This window comes from Engraulis encrasicolus, chromosome 1 (assembly GCF_034702125.1).
Source record: "Engraulis encrasicolus isolate BLACKSEA-1 chromosome 1, IST_EnEncr_1.0, whole genome shotgun sequence".
In the NCBI taxonomy this organism is placed as follows: Eukaryota; Metazoa; Chordata; class Actinopteri; order Clupeiformes; family Engraulidae; genus Engraulis; species Engraulis encrasicolus.
Genome location: NC_085857.1, coordinates 53,296,221 through 53,315,620, shown reverse-complemented (window position 1 = coordinate 53,315,620; position 19,400 = coordinate 53,296,221). Strand labels below are relative to the sequence as shown.

Here is a 19,400-nt window from a genome sequence, read left to right as displayed (position 1 = left end):
CCGCGTCCGCCGCCGCGTAAGGTCTTTCGTGTTAACGCGATAACTTTTGAACGGATGTTTGGATTTGTCCCAGATTTTTGGGGTGAATGCTCTAGGGCAGGTTCATGAACTGATTCGAGTTTGGAGGTCAACACTTTCAAGATGGCTGAATTCAAGATGGCCGAATTTTTGTTTGGTCCATAACTTCTGACCGGGTGGATGGATTTGTCCCAGATTTGGTGTGTGAATGCTCCAGGGTAGGTTCATGAACTGCTTCGAGTTGGGAGGTCAACACTTTCAAGATGGCTGAATTCAAGATGGCCGAATTTTTGTTTGGTCCATAACTTCTGACCGGGTGGATGGATTTGTCCCAGATTTGGTGTGTGAATGCTCTAGGGTAGGTTCATGAACTGATTCGAGTTTGGAGGTCAACACTTTCAAGATGGCTGAATTCAAGATGGCCGAATTATTCTTTGGCCCATAACTACTGACCGGGTGGATGGATTTGTCCCAGATTTTGTGTGTGAATGCTCTAGGGTAGGCTCATGAACTGATTCGAGTTTGGAAGACAACACTTTCAAAATGGCGGAATTTTCATTTGGCCCATAACTTCTGACTGGGTGGATTGATTTGCCCGGTAACACCTTATTTTAATGGTTCACCATTTCAGTGAATCTACCATATTAGGTACAGTGTAACAATATTTAATACCATGTAGTACTAGTGTAATACCAGTGTAACAATATGCAATATCAGGTACAGTGTAATAACGAGTGTAACAGTATGCAATACCATGTAATATAGTGTAATACCAGTGTAACAATATGCAATACCATGTAATACCACTTACGCACAAACACATGATGTAAGTAAAAAAAAATACATTGTATTAAATATTGTTACACTGGTTATTACACTTTACCTAATGTGGTATATCCACTGAACCATTAAAACAGTATTACCATTTGCCCCATTTTTTGCTTCATTTTCACAATAGTCGTTTGGTTTTAAGCCTATGCACGTCATGTCACGTCTGTATGTATCATATACGTTTACGAAATGGTGGACGGGAGTGGTAGGAATGATGGGGGACTGGAAGCGTCGCGTTTCGGGGATATACCTTAAGCAGTCGAAGGCGACTGCACAGGCAGTCTAGTTTGTGTACTGTGTACAAATACACATTTTGCCACTATGGGCAAGCAGGTTGTCTGTGTTCCCTTTTAGCATTTTAGTTTCTTAGCTTGACACTATACTCTTTACAGCACTTTGACCAATTCCCACTGTTTTAAACTTAATTACTTTGCTTTGCTTTACTTTACAAACTTTGGTTGGCTTTACTGGTTACATGTGTGCAGATATTTTTGTATGTGTTTACTTATTATAAATATAGCATATACACTGGTGGGTAAAAAAAACAAACTCTTGAGACAGGTGCGTTTACGCCCCCTTCTAGTGCAAAACCAGAGATTTAAAAATCCACATGTTAAAACAGCTTCTTAATCACTTTAAATTCAAGCCCATGTTTAAGCATAAGGCGTTTAAGCCTCAGCTGACTGGGCAACACAAGCAGGACTCTCACTTTCACTTCCAATTTCACACCACTAGGTGGTGTGGGTGAGGGGAGGGAACGGCCACGACCAGCACTCTCCACTGCTGTTCAACAGACCAGAGCACACCGTCCTAGGCTGACTCCACCTCAAACCTCTCAGCTCAAACCTACACATGTATATCTTCAGCCAGCTGGGCATTAGGCCACAGCAGGTCAGTTGGGGTAGTCATGGGTAAGCGGTTAGGGTCAGACCTCCTATAGACCAAAGGTTGGCGTTTCAACTCCCGCCCCTGCAGGTTGGTGGGGGGAGTAATTAACCAGTGCTCTCCTGCATCCTCCCCCATGACTGAGGTACCCTGAAACAGGTCAGGATTAGGCTGATTAGCTTTGCCGATTAGCAAGGCATTTCCTCGTCGCAATTCCGCCGCCACTTCGCTCAAAGAGGGTGGACGCGATTGGTGGGTGCGCGAGTTTAGTGTTGGGCACACATACCTATACAGGTACCTCCATGCATCCAATGCCCGTCTTCCATATATTTTTCTGGTCAATCGTAAATCAGTTATTAACGTGGCACGTAATTGGCTGAGTAAACTGGCGGCGGAAACGACGGCGAAAAGCTAAAAAATTCGTTCAATTTTGGCTGAATTCACTAGCCTCGCATTTCCCATTGAAATGACTGGAGGCTGGACTTATTCACTCTCTCCAGTTCTTATACTACCTCCATGCCCTGAAAAGCATGCTACCACGCCGCCACACTGCTCCCTTAGGGATTGCCTTCATGGTGGCGGTAACATCTATGAAAAAATACCAGACAAAATCAGTGGTGTCCAGGGTTGGGTCACGCCAAAAGGCGGTACATGGCTGGATTGCTCTGCAGTGCAGGAAGCTAATGGTGGCTAATGTATCAGTGCTAGCTGGGGCAGCTGTGGCCTAGTGGTTAAAGATAGTTGGTCTTTCAATCTAGGGGTTGCAGGTTCAAATCCCCCCTGACATTTACACCACACGCCTCACCCGGAAAGCACTGATGATCATCAAAGACACAAGCCACCCTGCACACAAACTGTTCAGCCTCCTGCCCTCTGGAAAGAGGTACAGGCGCCTCCGTTCCCGTACCACCCGGCTGGCGAGCAGCACAATGCACCAAGCGATCAAGATGCTGAACACTCAACCCACTCTCCCTCCACTGTCAGCCTCTAGCCAGCAAGGCCACTGACAACCCCCCCCCCCACTGTCAGCCTCTAGCCAGCAAGGCCACTGACAACCCCCCACCCCATCCCCCACCACCATATCTGCGACTGAACATTCCACCTGCACTACTATACTTGTGACTGAACTTTCAACCTGCACTAACTCAAAACATGCACACACACACACACACACACACACACACACACACACACACACACACACACAAGCACACTGCACTTTCTGCACTAAACCCAAACATACACACACTGACACACACACACACACACACACACACACACACACACACACACACACACACACACACACACACAGACACACGAACACACACACAAGACGCACACCGCACCTTCTACCTGCACTAAACACATACACACACATACACACACACACACACACACACACACACACACACACACACACACACACTGCTGCTGGTGTACTTGACAGACCTTTTTATATTTATTTTCTTCAAAATGCTACTATTACCATGTCAGAACGCTATAAAGGACTTTTTTAGGAAAAGCACAAAAGCACAACAAATACCTCTTAATGTATGTCCTCTACAAGTCTTCTGTTGTCCAGTCTTGCACTTTAAATGTCTGTATGAGCACTGTCTATGTCCATACTGTCTTAAGTCCATGTATAAGTACTGTCTATGTCTATACTGTCTATGTCCTTACCTTAATTAGTCTATGTCTGTATGGGAAAGCAAGAAATGTAATTTCAAATTCTTTGTATGACCAGTGCATGTAAAGAAATTGACAATAAAACCTACTTGACTTGACTTGACTTGACATCTCCATCTATGGCTGAAGTGCCCTTGAGCAAGGCACCTAACTCCACATTGCTCCAGGGACTGTAACCAATACCCTGAAAAATAATAACTGTAAGTCGCTTTGAATAAATGAAAGCGTCAGCTAAGTGCAATGGAATGCTAGCTTATTAAAGCGTGAAGACCCATAGCATCAGCCAGGTTGCTGGCTTGATTCCAGTGTGCAGTGAAGCAGCTTGCGTGCGTGTGGAAAGAAGCCTAGCGGTCTCCACATGGCTCTGGTAAGATCTTCCACCTGCAAATAAAAACAGCACACAGGATAATAATAGTGCAGATAAAAGACTAAAACATCAGCACACCAAGGAATAAAACCAATAGTGTATACCGTAGATACACTGACAACGAAACAAAAGACAACATAAAACAGGAAATACAAATCAATAGGACACATCTGTATAAATCAAGACAACAAACTAATTGTTCACATACTGTGTATAAACCAAAGATAAATAAACTAAGATACGGGTAATAGCCGACGTATAAGATAAGTAGCAAACACAACTGTAGCCCATCGGTGTTCAGAGTACCATAATTTATCTCTTCAAATGTATAAAATATTTTCATTAAAATTGTATAAAGTAATTTCAAATTATTTTAAACATTAATACCGTATAGTAATACAATTTCAAACTCAAACATATAATATAGTAACATTATTGTCTCACCAGAGTATTTTCAATGCTGACTCTGGATTTTCCTTTATTGACTGGAGTGTCCTAAGCTGCGCCTCTTTAAGATGATTGGAGCTCAGGTCCAGTTCTTTGAGGGGGGCGGGGTTTGCCGTCAGGGCAGAGGCCAGCAACTCACAACCTTTCCCAGTGATGCCACAGGCAGACAATCTGAAAGGCAACAGAGGATAGCAGATAGATTATAGCATTGTTTCCTGTTAATACTTCTACTACCACTAATATTAATAGTAGGAGTCATGGTCATAGTGTTTGTGGAGAGACATTGTAGGTTGGGCAATTGACCCGGATTCGAATTCAGGTTTGCACATGCTCTTGATGTTATAGGCAAGCCTAGTTTAGGACTAGCCTAGGCACATAAAAATGCCTCAATGAGCAGTACATGGGAATGGTACCATCAGAGAATCGTATATGAGAGTGAGATAAAGCAGGCGTGTTCTTTTCCATTATCCACTTTACGTCCGGTGAACGCCCCTTTAGGAGACCTTCGATTAGGAGACCTTCAGAGTCTTGAGGTAGAGAATAAATGGAGTCCCCTTAGCGCTGTAGATGGCGGTAGTGCACGTCTTGTGCAAACACCACGAAAAGAGAAGAAGAAGGAGGAACAACGCCCCCTTAGGAGACCAAATTTTGAGCATACGCTTTTGCATTGAGTGGGCGTGTTTTGATTCCTCTTATTATATATCCAACCTCTTTGGTACCATGCTCAGGGTACCTCTGTTGTGGAGGAGAATTGAGCGGGTGATCATTCATTACAACTGGCAAAGTTGGGAATTGAACAAGAAACACTTGGAACAAAAGCTCAACGCCCTAACTGCCTGCCTACAGCTGGCCCCTTATCAATTTCTTCCCGGACCTTCATGTCACAAGTTAACGCGGGTTTGTAGAGTTTGTTGGATTGAATGGCTAATTGCTAATGGCTCTCTGGCGCAGAGAGTAAACTGCAGTACTTACACCTTACTGTGAGAAAATAAATGCTAACTTCAAAGTGGCACAAACAGCAGTTAAAAGAATGAACAGGTTCGTCATCACATGTAAAAATACTATTTACCTCAGGGTCTCCAGCACAGAGTTTGAGCTCCTCAGGCCAGAAGAGAGGTACTCCACTCCAGAATCCTGCAGGTGGTTGTGACTCATGTCCAGCTCTTGAAGCAGGGATCTGGGGGCCTTCAACGCAGAGGCGACTATCTCACAAGACCTTAGGGTCAGTTTACAGTCTGCAAGTCTGTAGAAATCATAACACGGGATGTCAGAGTAAGTTTACAGTCTGCAAATCTGTGACAAGCTCACTGAATGCTAGGGTGAGTTTGCAGTCGGCAAGTCTGTAGAAATTACAACATAGGACGTCAGAAGTGAGTTTACATGCTACAAATCTGTAAAGACTACACAGAAATTCAGAAAGAGTTTATAGTTTGCTAGTCTGTATAGACCACTGAGGGTGAGTTTACTATCTACATGTCTGTCAAATGGCACACTACATTACATGACATTAGATAGATAGAATTTATTTAGCCAAAGCCAGAAAGTATTGCAGTGTTAACTGCAGAGCAGTGCACAAAATAATACAAATGCTGCATTAACCAGCTTACATGCACTAGGAGATACGGGGCAGTGAAAGATACGCAAGTTGCATTACATAGTGATGCTAGGAGAACGTTTATAACTTTAAAAAAACTCACAGGGCCTTTCTGCAGCACCGCACAACTGGAACCAGTCTTCTCCGACCCTCATCAGATGTCTTGTACTTCTTCAGGTCAAACTCTTCCATAGGCTCGGTTGCCGTCATCAATATCCTGGCTAAGGCTGAGCAGTGGGCCGGTTTGAGCCGTTTCACCGCACCCGTCTCCGAGTTCATGAAAGCTTGGACTTCCTGCTGCAGTGATGTGTCATGCATTTCCACCAGGCAGCAGAGGATGTTTATCCATCGATCTGGGGAGATGTCCTTCCGCCTCATGTCTTTCAGGTTTTGAACAGCTCTCTTCAGACTCTCTGGGTTGCTAACACACCTTGGGTTATCTTGAGGGTTGATGGACAGAAGTCCTCGCATGACCTTTTGGTTGGACTCCATGGCCATCCCATGAAGGAAGCGGACAAACAGATCCAGGTGCCCATTCTTGCTCTCCAGCGCTCTGTTTACGGCGCAGCTGAGGAGCTCCTCTAGGGATGGGTGTTTGCGTGGGACGCTTTGTTTCTTCGTTAACAGAGCCCCCAGTGCTTCTGTATCCTCTTTGACATAGGACACAAAGACATACAGGGCAGCCAGAAACTCCTGAAGGGTGATGTGCACAAATGTGTATATTTTCCCAAACGGGGAAGATTCTCCTTTGAAGGTATCAGTGCAGAATCCAGAGTAAACCAAAGCATCAGCTACGCCTATGCCACAGGCAATCACCTCCTCTTCTGAAAACATGTAGCTTCCTCTCTGCAGATGCTCATAGGCGAGTTTGGACAGCTTCAGTATGAGGTCTTCTTGCTGGACTAACACATTGCTGGACTGATACTTCTGACGCCTCCTGATTGTCTGGATAACCAGGTACTGCATGACCATCTCACTGAGGGTTGATGGCTGGTTCTCACTGCTTGGATCTTCCAAAATATGCTGCAGTACAGTGGCAGCGATCCAGCAAAAAACTGGCCTGCGACACAAGATGTGAAGACTTCTCAGGGACTCGATGTGCTCGATTATTCGTTTGGCCTGACTTTCCTTATCGACTCTCTTCTTGAAGTAGTCATCTTTTTGTTGATCTGTGAATCCTCTTACTTCTGTAACTTTGTTGATTACCTCAGAAGGAATTTGATCACTTGCCACATGTCGCGACGTTATCCAGATGCGAGCGTTGGGGACCAAAGAGCCCATGATCAGGCTTGTTACGAGTGTGTCCACCGAGGCTTTCTGTGAGATGCCGGACAGCTTCTGATTTTCCTGGAAGTTCAAAGGAAGGCTGCTCTCATCCAGAGCAAAGCAGATGAACAAAACCTGATAGTATTCAAATGCCCCGCTCTTCCACAACTCTTGTAGATCAGGACAGATATGCTGCAGAAGTTCTTGGAAACTGCACTCTTGCTCTTTGATTCTGTTCAGCAATCTGAAAGGGAGCACAACCACCACATCAATGTCTTGGTTGGCTCTTCCATCTGCCCAGTCGGTGACGAGCTTCTGAACCAAGACTGTTTTCCCCATGCCGGCAGCAGCTTTGGTGAGCACAGCCTTGATGACCTTTTCTTCAGAGGAGGATTTGAAAAGGTCACTGCATGTGATCAATGGGTCTTCCACACTTCGCACCACAGACTGAGTCTCTCCTTGCAAAACCTCGTGCTCATCACCCAGCCCCTCGCTCTGCCCCTCTATGACGTAGAGATCTACATAGATGTCCTGAAGTGGTCTCTGAGTGTCTCCACTGAGTACACATTCATGGATGTTTTCAAACTGCTTCTTCAGCTTCGCCTTATACTCCAACAATGTTTTTCTTTCTGCATCTGATTTCAATAAATGGAGGGTAAGATGGGTGTTGGTTGTCTCACTAATGTATCACTAATTAATGCAGTTACTGTATCAACAATCACTAATAAATATTAATAATGACTATTTCAATAGGTATTACATGCAGTAACTTGCAGAGACGTACAAAAACATCATTATTATCAATATCTAATTAATATATAATTCCAGATATGTGACTGGAAGTTGAAGTTCTTGGAGATGTCCTACCTGTTCTGCCTTCCTCATGCAAAGCCAGTGAGGATGGATTCAAGTCTCTGCAGAAGAAACAAACAACATTGGCCTCGTTTACATGAGACATTTAATTCAGAATGATCTCAATATAATTCAGAATAAAACTTAATCCCGCTTTGAAAACACCAAGTTAAGGCTTCAAAATTCAGAATTAAAGGAAAGTGCTATGTAAAATTGACAGAACTATTTAATTCTGATTTTTTAAAACTTGGAATTAAAAACATCATGTAAACATAGCCATTGTCAAGTTAATTAACCACACTAATGCTCAAGTGTGTAAACAATGACTCTCACATCTGAATTGTGTGGGCTGAAAACCACACATGTCAGACCTGGACTTTCATCCCTACAGCAACACTGTGAAACAAACTTATTTTACACATTTCGGTAGACATGATAATGGCTGTTAGTACATAATGCCAGTACATTTACTAAATCCTTGATAAAGGAGTATATATGATATAGTCATGTGTTGGACTCATGTATGCCGTCTTGGTTATTTGCTTTTTCCCATTGTTGCTAAAAAAAAGTTATCTTTAGGGTGACCATTGTAAGCTGTTTTCAGATGGACCAGAACAGTTCCAGTGCTGGAGAAATTTGATGTTGGCACCTCGATAGTTTCAAACTTAAGAGCATTTTTCCAACTTTCATCAATATAATCAACCATGTTTTAGGAACAAACAATAGCCTACGTCAAGGCTGAAGTACTCCAAACATATCATTGTGTCTTTTCTTATATTGGCCACTTTAATTTTCACGTAAGCAAATTGCAAAAGGGAAAACATGGAAGACCACTTATGACTTCAGGTCCGTTTGATACTCAATGGGGAACCTAAGTCATGCCCTTCTACTTCCGGTCCATGGGGCTTTAACTTGCGAAAAATTTGAATGGAAGTGAATGGAGCTAGTCAAGCTAAATCCTGATTCCGTTAGGCATGTGCTCTAGCAGTGAATGTTAAACATTTGGATTGGCGATGTAAGACCACTCATTTTTGGCAGGCAAGAAACGTCATTTTAGTATTTGTGCTAAACTACTTAATAGACTACAATGTGCACCTCACATATTTTACGTGAACAGAGGCTGAGAGCACACAGCCAGCCCTAACGCTGCACTGCGGATGAAGTGGCTGCACGTCAGACATGCGACTCCTGTCATGTAGTCCAAATAATTACATATTGTTGCACACACACAACTCATAAATCGCTTGACAAGTGAAGTCGATAATCATTGGTCACTCACAAAAACCAGAGAGGTACACATCAACTCATCTCAGACCAGTTCAATGTGCTTCACAAAAATATAATTTAAAGAATCAGAAAATCACAGCAAGGAATAGGAAAAACACTGAACACTATTTAAAGTAATATTATAAATATGAAGTCTAAAGTACAGCTATATTTACGAATCCCATGGCAAATGAAGGTGCTGCATAAATAATATAGATATGAATGATACATTTTATTTACGCTGCACCTTTCAGGTCACCATACACACAATACACATTGCAGATATTCGAAATGTTTCAGAAAAAAGAAACAATACAAGGTTATAACACTATTACACTATTACCGGAACATTTTCACATTGTTTTTACAGTTATCTTGTCATGTTTTTTTATTTATTTATTTATTTTTTAACTTAGACTCACCCCTGATCTGAGTCTGGTGGTTGGTCTGTACTGAAGTTGAGAGGTCCGAGCTTGGACTGGTCACTCTGCAGAGATACACCGCTGGGCACTGGAGATGGAGCTCTATGTGTGTGTGACCTACAAACAGGGACAACAAGACATAATGCATAATTAAACACAGACTTACAGTGCATTCACATATGAATGTCAACACAAACACATGGACATTCACACCTTTTTCTAAGTGTGTTAACTGTCTATTGCACTCACTGTGGATCAGAGTGCGCTGGTTGATTGCTGAAGTTGAGGGGTCCAAGCTTGGACCGGTCACTCTTCAGGGATACACCACTGGGCACTGGAGATGGAGCTCTGGGGGTCTGCACTCTACACACACAAGAGGAAAAACGAAAACAATTCAGAGATTCATAACACACCCGTACATCTCTGTGAATTTGTTAACTATGTATTGCCATGATTCTCATCCTTCTTTGAAGAAATGTGCCACTGAACACATTAGGTTGTTTTTGTTCAATTGAGTGAAGTCTGTTCTCATGAAAATTACTAACCTGGTTCTCACGCAGATGGATGTTTCTCCTCGTGTGAGCTCACAAAGTTTAACGAAGATGCACGAAGCACGAAGGGTCTGCGTGAGAGCCAGGCTAAAAAATTACAGGTAGATGCTTCAATTCGAAACAACGCCCCCTATCAGCTGTGTCTAACTCCCCCTGGTGGGCTGTAGAGCCTCAGTTGAAAAAAAACTGTTCACTTTCACTTTCACTTTTCTTTCACTTGTATAATGTATCTAACTGTAGATGGCAGTAGCGCACATCTTATGCAAGCCGCCACCAAACACCACTGAAGGAGAAGGAGAAGGAGAATACAATCAAACATCTTCTAGTACAGTGATTTTCAAACTGTGGGCCGGGGCCCACTGGTGGGCCCTGAGAGTGGTCCAAGTGGGCCTTGAAATAATTTTCTAAAAATCAAAATAATATTTCTGAGTGTGTTGCTTGTTGACTATATATTTCAGTTTTATTCTTTATTGGGCCAGAGGTGGCCCCCGAACATTTGTGAAAATTTCAAGTGGGCACCAATTTGGAAAAGTTTGGGAACCCCTGTTCTAGTAGAGCAAGATGCTTCAAGCCCGTGCATTTCCTGGATCCATGGGATGCCCCTTTAAGAGACCTTTGGTTAGGAGACGTTTAGAGACTTTAGGTTGAGAATAAATGGAGTTCCCTTGGCGCTGCAGATGAAAGAAAATTCTAACCAGAATGCATCAAACTGGCAAAGTGTGCATGCCCACTACCTTTCAAAATTCTTACTGCTTCGTCACGAACGAGCCTAGTCTTTGACTAATGTATTGCACTCACTGTGGATCAGAGCGTTCTGGTTGATTGCTGAAGTTGAGAGGTCCAAGCTTGGACCGGTCACTCTTCAGAGACACACAGCTGGGCACTGGAGATGGAGCTCTGGGGGTCTGAGCTCTACACACACAAGAGGATTAAATAAACACAGACTTACAGTCACATAGTATGTATGTTAAGTTGTTAACACATACTATGCATGCGTGGACAGGTAACTGACAACACACTGCGCTGTCCACACCCACACACACGCATGCACACACACCCACACACCCACAGACACACCCACACACTTCTTTGAGAGTGAGTGCTGATTAAGGCCCTGGTTACTCATTTGCTGATATTTTTAAATGCATATATTTTTTTATCTGTTCACGTATGAACACGACATGTGGATACTGTACACAGAACAACTCCACTGTGACAGGTACATTTTAAGCGGAGTTTTGAAAGAAGATATCTAAAACTAGATTTCTAAACTCGTAAACTAGAGGCGAAAAATTATTTGTTTTAAAAGAATATCCATTCAGTACATGGGTCAGTGATATTTCGGCAGTAGCACATGGCAGGATAGCGCAACGACAACCAGTGCCACTATTGTATGGATTTATTTGTTTGTTTGTTTTTAGTGGAATATCTAAGAAGCATATTCATTGCAGCATATCAACCACCAATAACTAAATATTTCATGCGCATTAGATGCTGTTGCACCACCTGAAGTCTGAGCCCCAAAAAATGCCTTTGACCCATCTACTGTACGTAGGTACGGTACGCGTAAACAGCCTCTGAGAGAGAAGGTTGCGCTCACCCTTGATGAAAGCGTTCTGGTTGATTGCTGAAGTTGAGAGGCCCAAGCTTGGACCGGTCACTCTTCAGAGATACACCGCTGGGCACTGGAGATGGAGCTCTGGGGGTCTGTACACTAGAAAGACAGGGAAAGACATTACATGTAAATAAAATTAGATTCACACTCACAGCGCATTCACTATGGGCACACACACACACACACACACACACACACACACACACACACACACACACACACACACACACACACACACACACACACAGCTGGGAAGTGGAGACGGAGGTTATGCAATTGTGCCCAACACAAGGGGCTAACAAGTGAACAAAAGGCCAGGGGAGTCATGGACAGAGACGTGCATGAATTTCCTACTTAATATTTGTGTATGTGGAAACCTGCAAAGATGAAAGTGTAAGCGAAAGTGAAAGTCCATTGGGAAACTCTCCCATTGTCATTGTGAAACAGCACTCCACAGCACTCAAGTGAACACTGCACACAATGATATTGCATTTATGCCTCAACCGTGCAAGGGGGCAGCCCTAAATGGCGCCCCTGGGGAGCAGTGTGGCGGGACGGTACCATGCTCAGGGTACCTCAGTCATGGAGGAGGTTGGGGGAGAGCACTGGTTGATTACTTCCCCCACCAACCTGGCGGGTCGGGAGTTGAACCGGCAACCCTTGGGCTACAGGTCTGACGCCCTAACCGCTTACCCATGACTGCCCTAGAAACATTATGCACCAAAGAATTCAGTATCATAAACAGGATGCAGGATGCAGTATGCATCAAAGAATTCTGTATCAATCTACAAGTATGCATAAACAGGTTTTCATGCACATTCTCATGGTACATTCCATTTCATTTCAAATTCCATGCCTGTGCACTTTCTAACATCCAAAGTTTGAGTGAGAAGAACAGATTGCCGCTATCCAGCAGAAACGTTGTATCTCCACTATTTTAAAAATATATTTTATATTTCTTCTTTATACATTATAAAATATATGTCAATACTACTGGTCAGTCTCCATGAGTATATGTATAAAATACTGTATGTATATACGTATGTGTCATAAATTATTTAATAACCAACATTAATGTTAAAATGTATATTTATTTAGAAAATAGTAATTCATAGATTAATAGGTAAAACATAATGAAGGAGACAAGGATTCTGCTGGACAGCAATGATATAGCTTCCTAACCCCACATTGCTCCAGGGACTGTAACCAATACACTGCAAATAGTTGCTGGTTGCTTTGGATAAAGAAGTCAGCTAAGTGCAATGCAGTGAAACGCAAAGATGTGCAGGGGTGAGATCCTATGCAGGGCTCTGCCATACGGCATCTGTTACACATGCATGCTCGATCTGAATACTACCTGACAAAGACAAAGTTCAGTAACTACGTACATATTTTGTCAAAATTGAGTTTAGACTGAAAATGGTCTTCATCACACCTCCTTCATCTTGTGGCAAAGTTGTATGGTCAAAATCTATCCTGTTTCAGAAATATTGCAATGTCAACGTTGCAGTAACTACAATATCCAACCTACTGCCAAGGGTTTGGAGGCATTTTCCTCAAGTTCACTGGTGGTGTGAGAGTACTTACGGATCAGCTTGGGTATGCTGCTGAGTTTCAAGGGAGGCTTCGCCCTCCAAGCGAGGGCACTTTTGGGCAGGGGCGTCACTCTCCAATAAATCCCCCTTCTGGGCCATGGGATCTGATGTGCGTCTCTGACGCACGGCACGGATTCCCTTTCTTTGCTGGCTCATGATGGATCTGGGGAAACACACAGACAACCATGTTCTCTCTAACCAAACATTTTCTGGTCATGGGGTGCCCACAGTAATAAATGAATACCGCAATACTGCAAATCTCCCCATTAACTTTAGCAAATAACCAAATAATAATAATAACAACAGCAACAACAATAAAATGTTTATGTGATTGTTTCAAAGCAGAAAGAAAAATAATAATAGCCTACACCAAACAATAGATATGTTTACCCAATTTTACACAATACAACTGCTAGGCCCAATTAAGAAAATACAATAGTCTCCTCCCTCCCACACAAACGAGTTGCTTTTGCAGCATGGTGTAAGGTATTCAGACAGACACGTTAGAGGCTACTGCCTTCAAAGTAGCCTGTGTTACAGGTTTCGATTTAGCTATAATGACGTGTTTCGCGCTCTTTTCATTTATGGCGCTCTAAATAAATAAACAGTGAGGTGCGCGCGCCCCCGCGCGCGCTAAAATAATGTTTCTTCAAGTTCATACTCGCCTTTTAGACCTTTTCTTACTTATATTATTAGTCTACACAGACACATAGCAACATATGTAGAATAATGACAGATGTATTTTTTGCACTAACTGTAGCCTAATGGGTTGTCCTTTTCTCCGTAACAACTGCGTTGCATTTAAGCCTAGCCTACTGCAATAATCCTGTGTTATAGGCCTAGGCTTAGGAACCTGTAGACTATTGCAAATAATATCAAACAGCGCTTCCGTTATGGCGTTGGTTCCGTTTTGATTCTACAGTAGCCTATAACTCATATAGGCTGCTTACATTGTGGCAAGTTTTCCGTGTGGCCGACAAGCAATAAAAGGGGACTTTGAAGGGCTAAACTAAAAGGCTGTCACAAACAGTGTTTGGCGTGTTGGATTGACGAAAAACTTCATAGGCCTACCACTTATGAACTGCGACAACCTAAAGCCTACTGCGCCATTCCCCCTCTCCATTGCCTTCCGCTGGTTTCTTTATTTTTTTGTTCTTACCTCTCAGACTTCATTTCTCGGTCCAGCTGGGATTAATGTGCATAATTCAGAAGCCCGTTGAAAACACGGGCAACTCACCCTGATTTCCTGAGTGTTGTTAAGATTCCAACTTCGGAGCGTCGACGTGAACTTGACAGGCTACCAGAAGACTACAAACCCGTCTGAAGTACTTGTCAATAGATACACGTGACGCATGGTTCTCTGATTGGATGACAGTTTTTATTCGCTGTCCAACCCAACTATGATCGCAACAAGATATGCGCAACAGACAAGAGTTGCAGCAGAGGTTATAATGCGCCACCCAAATGGGAAGTCATCAACGCAATGTCAACGCACTGCTGGCCGTAACATATTCTGTCATCGGACAACGACCCGCTTGGTCAGTTCAGCGCGTATTTAGCGTGTCGGTGGAGAAAAGACATAGCTTTACTGTACATTCTGTCTGAGCGAAACAAACCTAAACAACCGCATGAGACTAGCCTATCAGAGCAGAAAAGATAGCATATTATTAGCCTAAGTGGCATCTGGATAGATAGTATGCCTAGTGGAGACGAGTCAAGAGGACACCTCAAGTCATTTAATGTTTACTTAGGATCATCGCTGTGATCTCTTTTGTGTGTCTGATAATGAGGGCCACCCTCTTGAACATTGGGCCTATACAGCTGACAAAACAGTGTCACAGAACGTCCGGTCCTCGCCTTCTCTCAGAAAGCTCTCAAATCTTTCGATGTGAAACAGCAGCAGCAGACAGGATGCGGGTGGCGGAAGGGATGACTGAAGAAGATGATGAAACTTAATTGTTATTAGAAAGGCCTAGCCTATCCCCTTAATAGTCAGGTACACTATGTTTAGATATATGCGTTCGTTCAATTTTTGTGGGGATTTGTAAAACTTTACATTTTTGGAATCCTTAGACCCTAAAGAGTCAGAAAAGCAATGTTTGACAATTTTCAAATGTCATTAATGCATCAATTTTGGGTCTTGAAAAAGTTTACACTATCATACTAAAAACGCCTAGGCTAATTTGCTAATATCTTGATAAATTGAACATAAAAGTAGGTGTGAGGTAAATATTTGTATAGGAAAAGTTGTTATTCAACATTCTTAGATAGTTCAAAGGGCCCTTAACACAGATTTACCACAAATAATTTAGTTCAGGGCCCAATTTTCATGGGTTTTTCATTCAAAAATTAGTGTTTTTTTCTCAAGCGAGAAAATACTGGTAGATTGGCTTTAAAATAAAACGTGTGCCTCACCACACAAATTTTCCTCTTCATCACTTACGTTGCAGTACAGGATTTTTTATATTAAAGGTTTCTTTAATGAATGTTATGTTTCAATATGCAAACAAGGTGTAACTTGAACATGCGCTAATTTACATGCACACCCAAATTTGAAATGTAGACAAAGGCCCTATTGAATTAAGCAGAGACTACAGTGTGTTTGGTGTTCAACAAAGGATAATGTTGTTACTTTTTTACTGTGCTGTCCAATCCACTGGGGTACACAGACATTTTGGGGGTCAGGTGCTCGAGATGGGGGCGGAGGGCATATGGAACTGACTAGGATATTGATGTTATCAGTTTTGCCGTAGATGATCACGTCAAGTACATTGTAAAAAAAAAAAATCCACAAAAGAATTCAAAAAGGGCCTTTTTTGTCCAGTAGGGCTTTAGCACCACCACGTTCCTATCTGTGCACACCTATGATACAGTCACTGTTTGGTTTGGAAATCTAACAGTATAAGTCAAGTTCCAAATCAACAGACTGATCTGCTCCGCACTGAAAGTAGTGGGGGCTAGGCAGCACCCCACCCTCCAAGCAACATACTGTATGAGTAGTCTGTACTCAGGAGGCCAGTAACGGGGAGTAACTGATTACATGTTTCCAAATTCCATTATTCAAAATAGAATATTTTAAGAAGAGCTGTATTTCCTTACAGTTACTACTTCCGTGAGTGGTAATGAAATTACATGTACTACATGAAAGTAAGTGGTAGTTTCTAAATTCATGTTTGTATTTTTTATTTTGATCATTTCCATGCATTACCAGAAACCACAGTGACATAATGTGTTGGTGTGGCAGTGGCTGTGTGTCTGACAGAAGGAAATTAACATGATGGACTGGACTGTGTGAGTCTTCATGCACAGTTATCTACCTTTATCTGGCTGTCCCTGCTGGTAACCCTTATAATATCCTCCTTGGCTGAGTTTCCCAAACACACTTAAGTGTAGGTAGTACTTAGGTGGCAGGGTTGAACTGGGATGAAACATCAGGCCAGGCATTTTTAGCCAAGACAGTTCAACAGGCATTGAGAGAGACAATGAAGCCTGTGACAACATTTTCACTCCTCTATTACGAGCTATTTTGACCACAAAAGACAAAAGCAATATTTAAAACGGACTCAGAGAGGTCAGCTGTAGTGGCATGAGGACTGATACAACTGCACTGACAGGAGGACCAGGCCAAAATCATCACCAGTCCACCGGGCAAATGCCCTGTAGGCCTTGGCTAGTCCAGCCATGTTAGGTAGTGGTACTAAGTATGAGGCACCCCTTAGACAATATCAGGGGTAGACATCAATTCAAGTTCATACAATACCTTTCCTTGCACGTACAGTATACCTGTACAACATGATGAACATAATACACAAAGGAAAAGTAGTGTAGGCCTACATAGGCCTATAAGCTTTTAGTGATGATGTCAGACCTATGCTGATATACTGACAAGGGGCCAAATCATAATTAAGTGATAGCCTCTTACTGCAGATGGGCCTGTCAGCAGGACTATTCACTCTTTGCTGAAAACAATCAACCACATCATAACAACATTGTTATGAAAATACAGGGAGTCTTATATAGACTTGTATAGTAAACGATTAAGACTTGGTCGTTATCATTTTGGTGACAATAAGGTTATAACAGAGGGACTGTGTAAAGGGATAAGATTAAGAATGACTTAATACTAATTTATTTGGGTAAATTTAGCCCTGGACAATGTGCAGCACAATCTTGGACAATCTGCTGCACTAAAGTCTCTCACAACACTGGGCAGCCTTTCTACCCAAAGGGAACTTGGCACCACAGTCCTACTTACAGTACTAGAGCATTGAGCACCACACTGCATTATATGACACTGTTGTACTTGGGAGGGATTACCACCATTACACATTATTACTCTTTTAAATGACTTGCTTTTTTGGACAGCTAAGTGGACGTTTCTATATATGTATGCAGATGTGTGACTGGTATTTCTGCAGTGTCTTTTGTACATGCCTATGTTGCTGTCTTATGAATAATATCTTGGATTTCTGTGGTGTGTATTATAAAGGATGTACAGTATATTCTGGACACCTGGATTTCAATAGAAATAATTTCAAATAGAATTAATAGGTTCTGTACACATATTTAGTACTTATGTGCTAACATTCCACACACACACACACACACACACACACACACACACACACACACACACACACACACACACACACACACACACACACACACACACACACACACACACACACACACACACACAGTCACACTGCTATAAAATGATTCTCAAGTAGTGACAGTGAGAATGAGGATGATTTGTAAACTCTTTTCTGATGCTGTGTAGGCCTAAAAGAATAGTAAGGGAAGGAGAAGGAAAAAGATGGGGTGAATTCACAATTAAATGCTTTTTCTCCCACTCTGAGCAAATAATCTCCTCTGCTATAGAACCTATCTGCACCTAACTTTGCAGGCCTATTCTTAGCAATAGTGTGAATGTTTGTATTGAGGGATTTGATGATATCTCGTTCATGATTTTTATGACATCATAGGCATAAAAATAGCCAGAAAAGCCATTTTGTAAGGCCATTGGCAGTATTTTATGATTTATTGGATAAAAAGGGAGATAGAGAGGGAATTGTGGCTATACTTTTGTATTTAACATAGGACTACTAACAAAATAATAATCATAATTTTAAACCTGGCTTTTTCAGGTGGCCAGATTAGTTGCTTCAAATTATATGCAAATTAGTGCATATTTAATTAGATATAGCCTAATAAGTACATTTAAACTTAACATTATACTAAACTTATAATACATTTTGTTCTCCTATTCATATGATTAATTGACTGGTAAAGTTTCATAGTGATATCTGTAAGTTTAAAAATGTACCCTATTTACCTGCCCTGTCTCGCCTTAAAACAAAATAAAACATAACAAAAACTCAAGTATGGGTCACTGATCATCCAAAACTATATGGAAATAGTTTCTCTCATCCCACATGACAAATTGATTGCTAAAAATTAATTTACAGGTATTCCTGAAGATGCAAGATAGGATAAATTGGTATTAAAAGGCGGCCATTTTGAAAGCCCTATATGGTCACCATAGCAACCCAAAAAAATTGTCAAACATCGCTCTTCTGATTCCTCACAGTCTAAGGTTTCCAAAAATATATAGTTTTCATAATCCCCCAAAAAATTGAACGAAATTACACAAGATACCTGACTATTACAACTACTGCGTCAAGAGGTGGGGATCAAAATATGCTAGATAAATGGATTATGAGGTGGGTCCGGGACCTGGTAGCCTACTTAATCTGATTGACATATTAGGCCTAATGCATCCTCTAATTTTTGGTCATTGCCAGAAACCCAAATATAGCCTACCAAAAACTTCAATGTGAAATGTGCACTGAATGTTATTTTTTGACACATGCATTGTGTTAAGGTTATTTTAACTCAATGTTACACTCTGAATGTTTGACACATTTTGTGTTTGAGCATTTTAGCATAAAATCCCACAATATAACATCTTTGATTCCCTCCCCCCTAAGGAGATTGGAGAC

The 19,400-nt window shown here is 42.0% G+C and overlaps 1 protein-coding gene across 1 annotated transcript; it reads right to left on the bottom strand.

The window, feature by feature from the left end:
* Window positions 1-2,841: 2,841 nt before the first annotated feature.
* LOC134441194 (protein NLRC3-like) lies at window positions 2,842-14,701 on the bottom strand. The gene is made up of 11 exons (XM_063191420.1): window positions 14,636-14,701; window positions 13,391-13,561; window positions 11,789-11,902; window positions 10,987-11,100; window positions 9,887-10,000; window positions 9,638-9,754; window positions 7,965-8,011; window positions 5,935-7,732; window positions 5,307-5,480; window positions 4,235-4,408; window positions 2,842-3,804 (listed from the first exon to the last, which is right to left on the bottom strand). Exons 2-11 carry the CDS (start codon window positions 13,552-13,554, stop codon window positions 3,768-3,770), a joined length of 2,853 nt encoding a protein of 950 aa, XP_063047490.1. The 5' UTR covers window positions 13,555-13,561; window positions 14,636-14,701; the 3' UTR covers window positions 2,842-3,767.
* Between the last annotated feature and the right edge of the window lie 4,699 nt (window positions 14,702-19,400).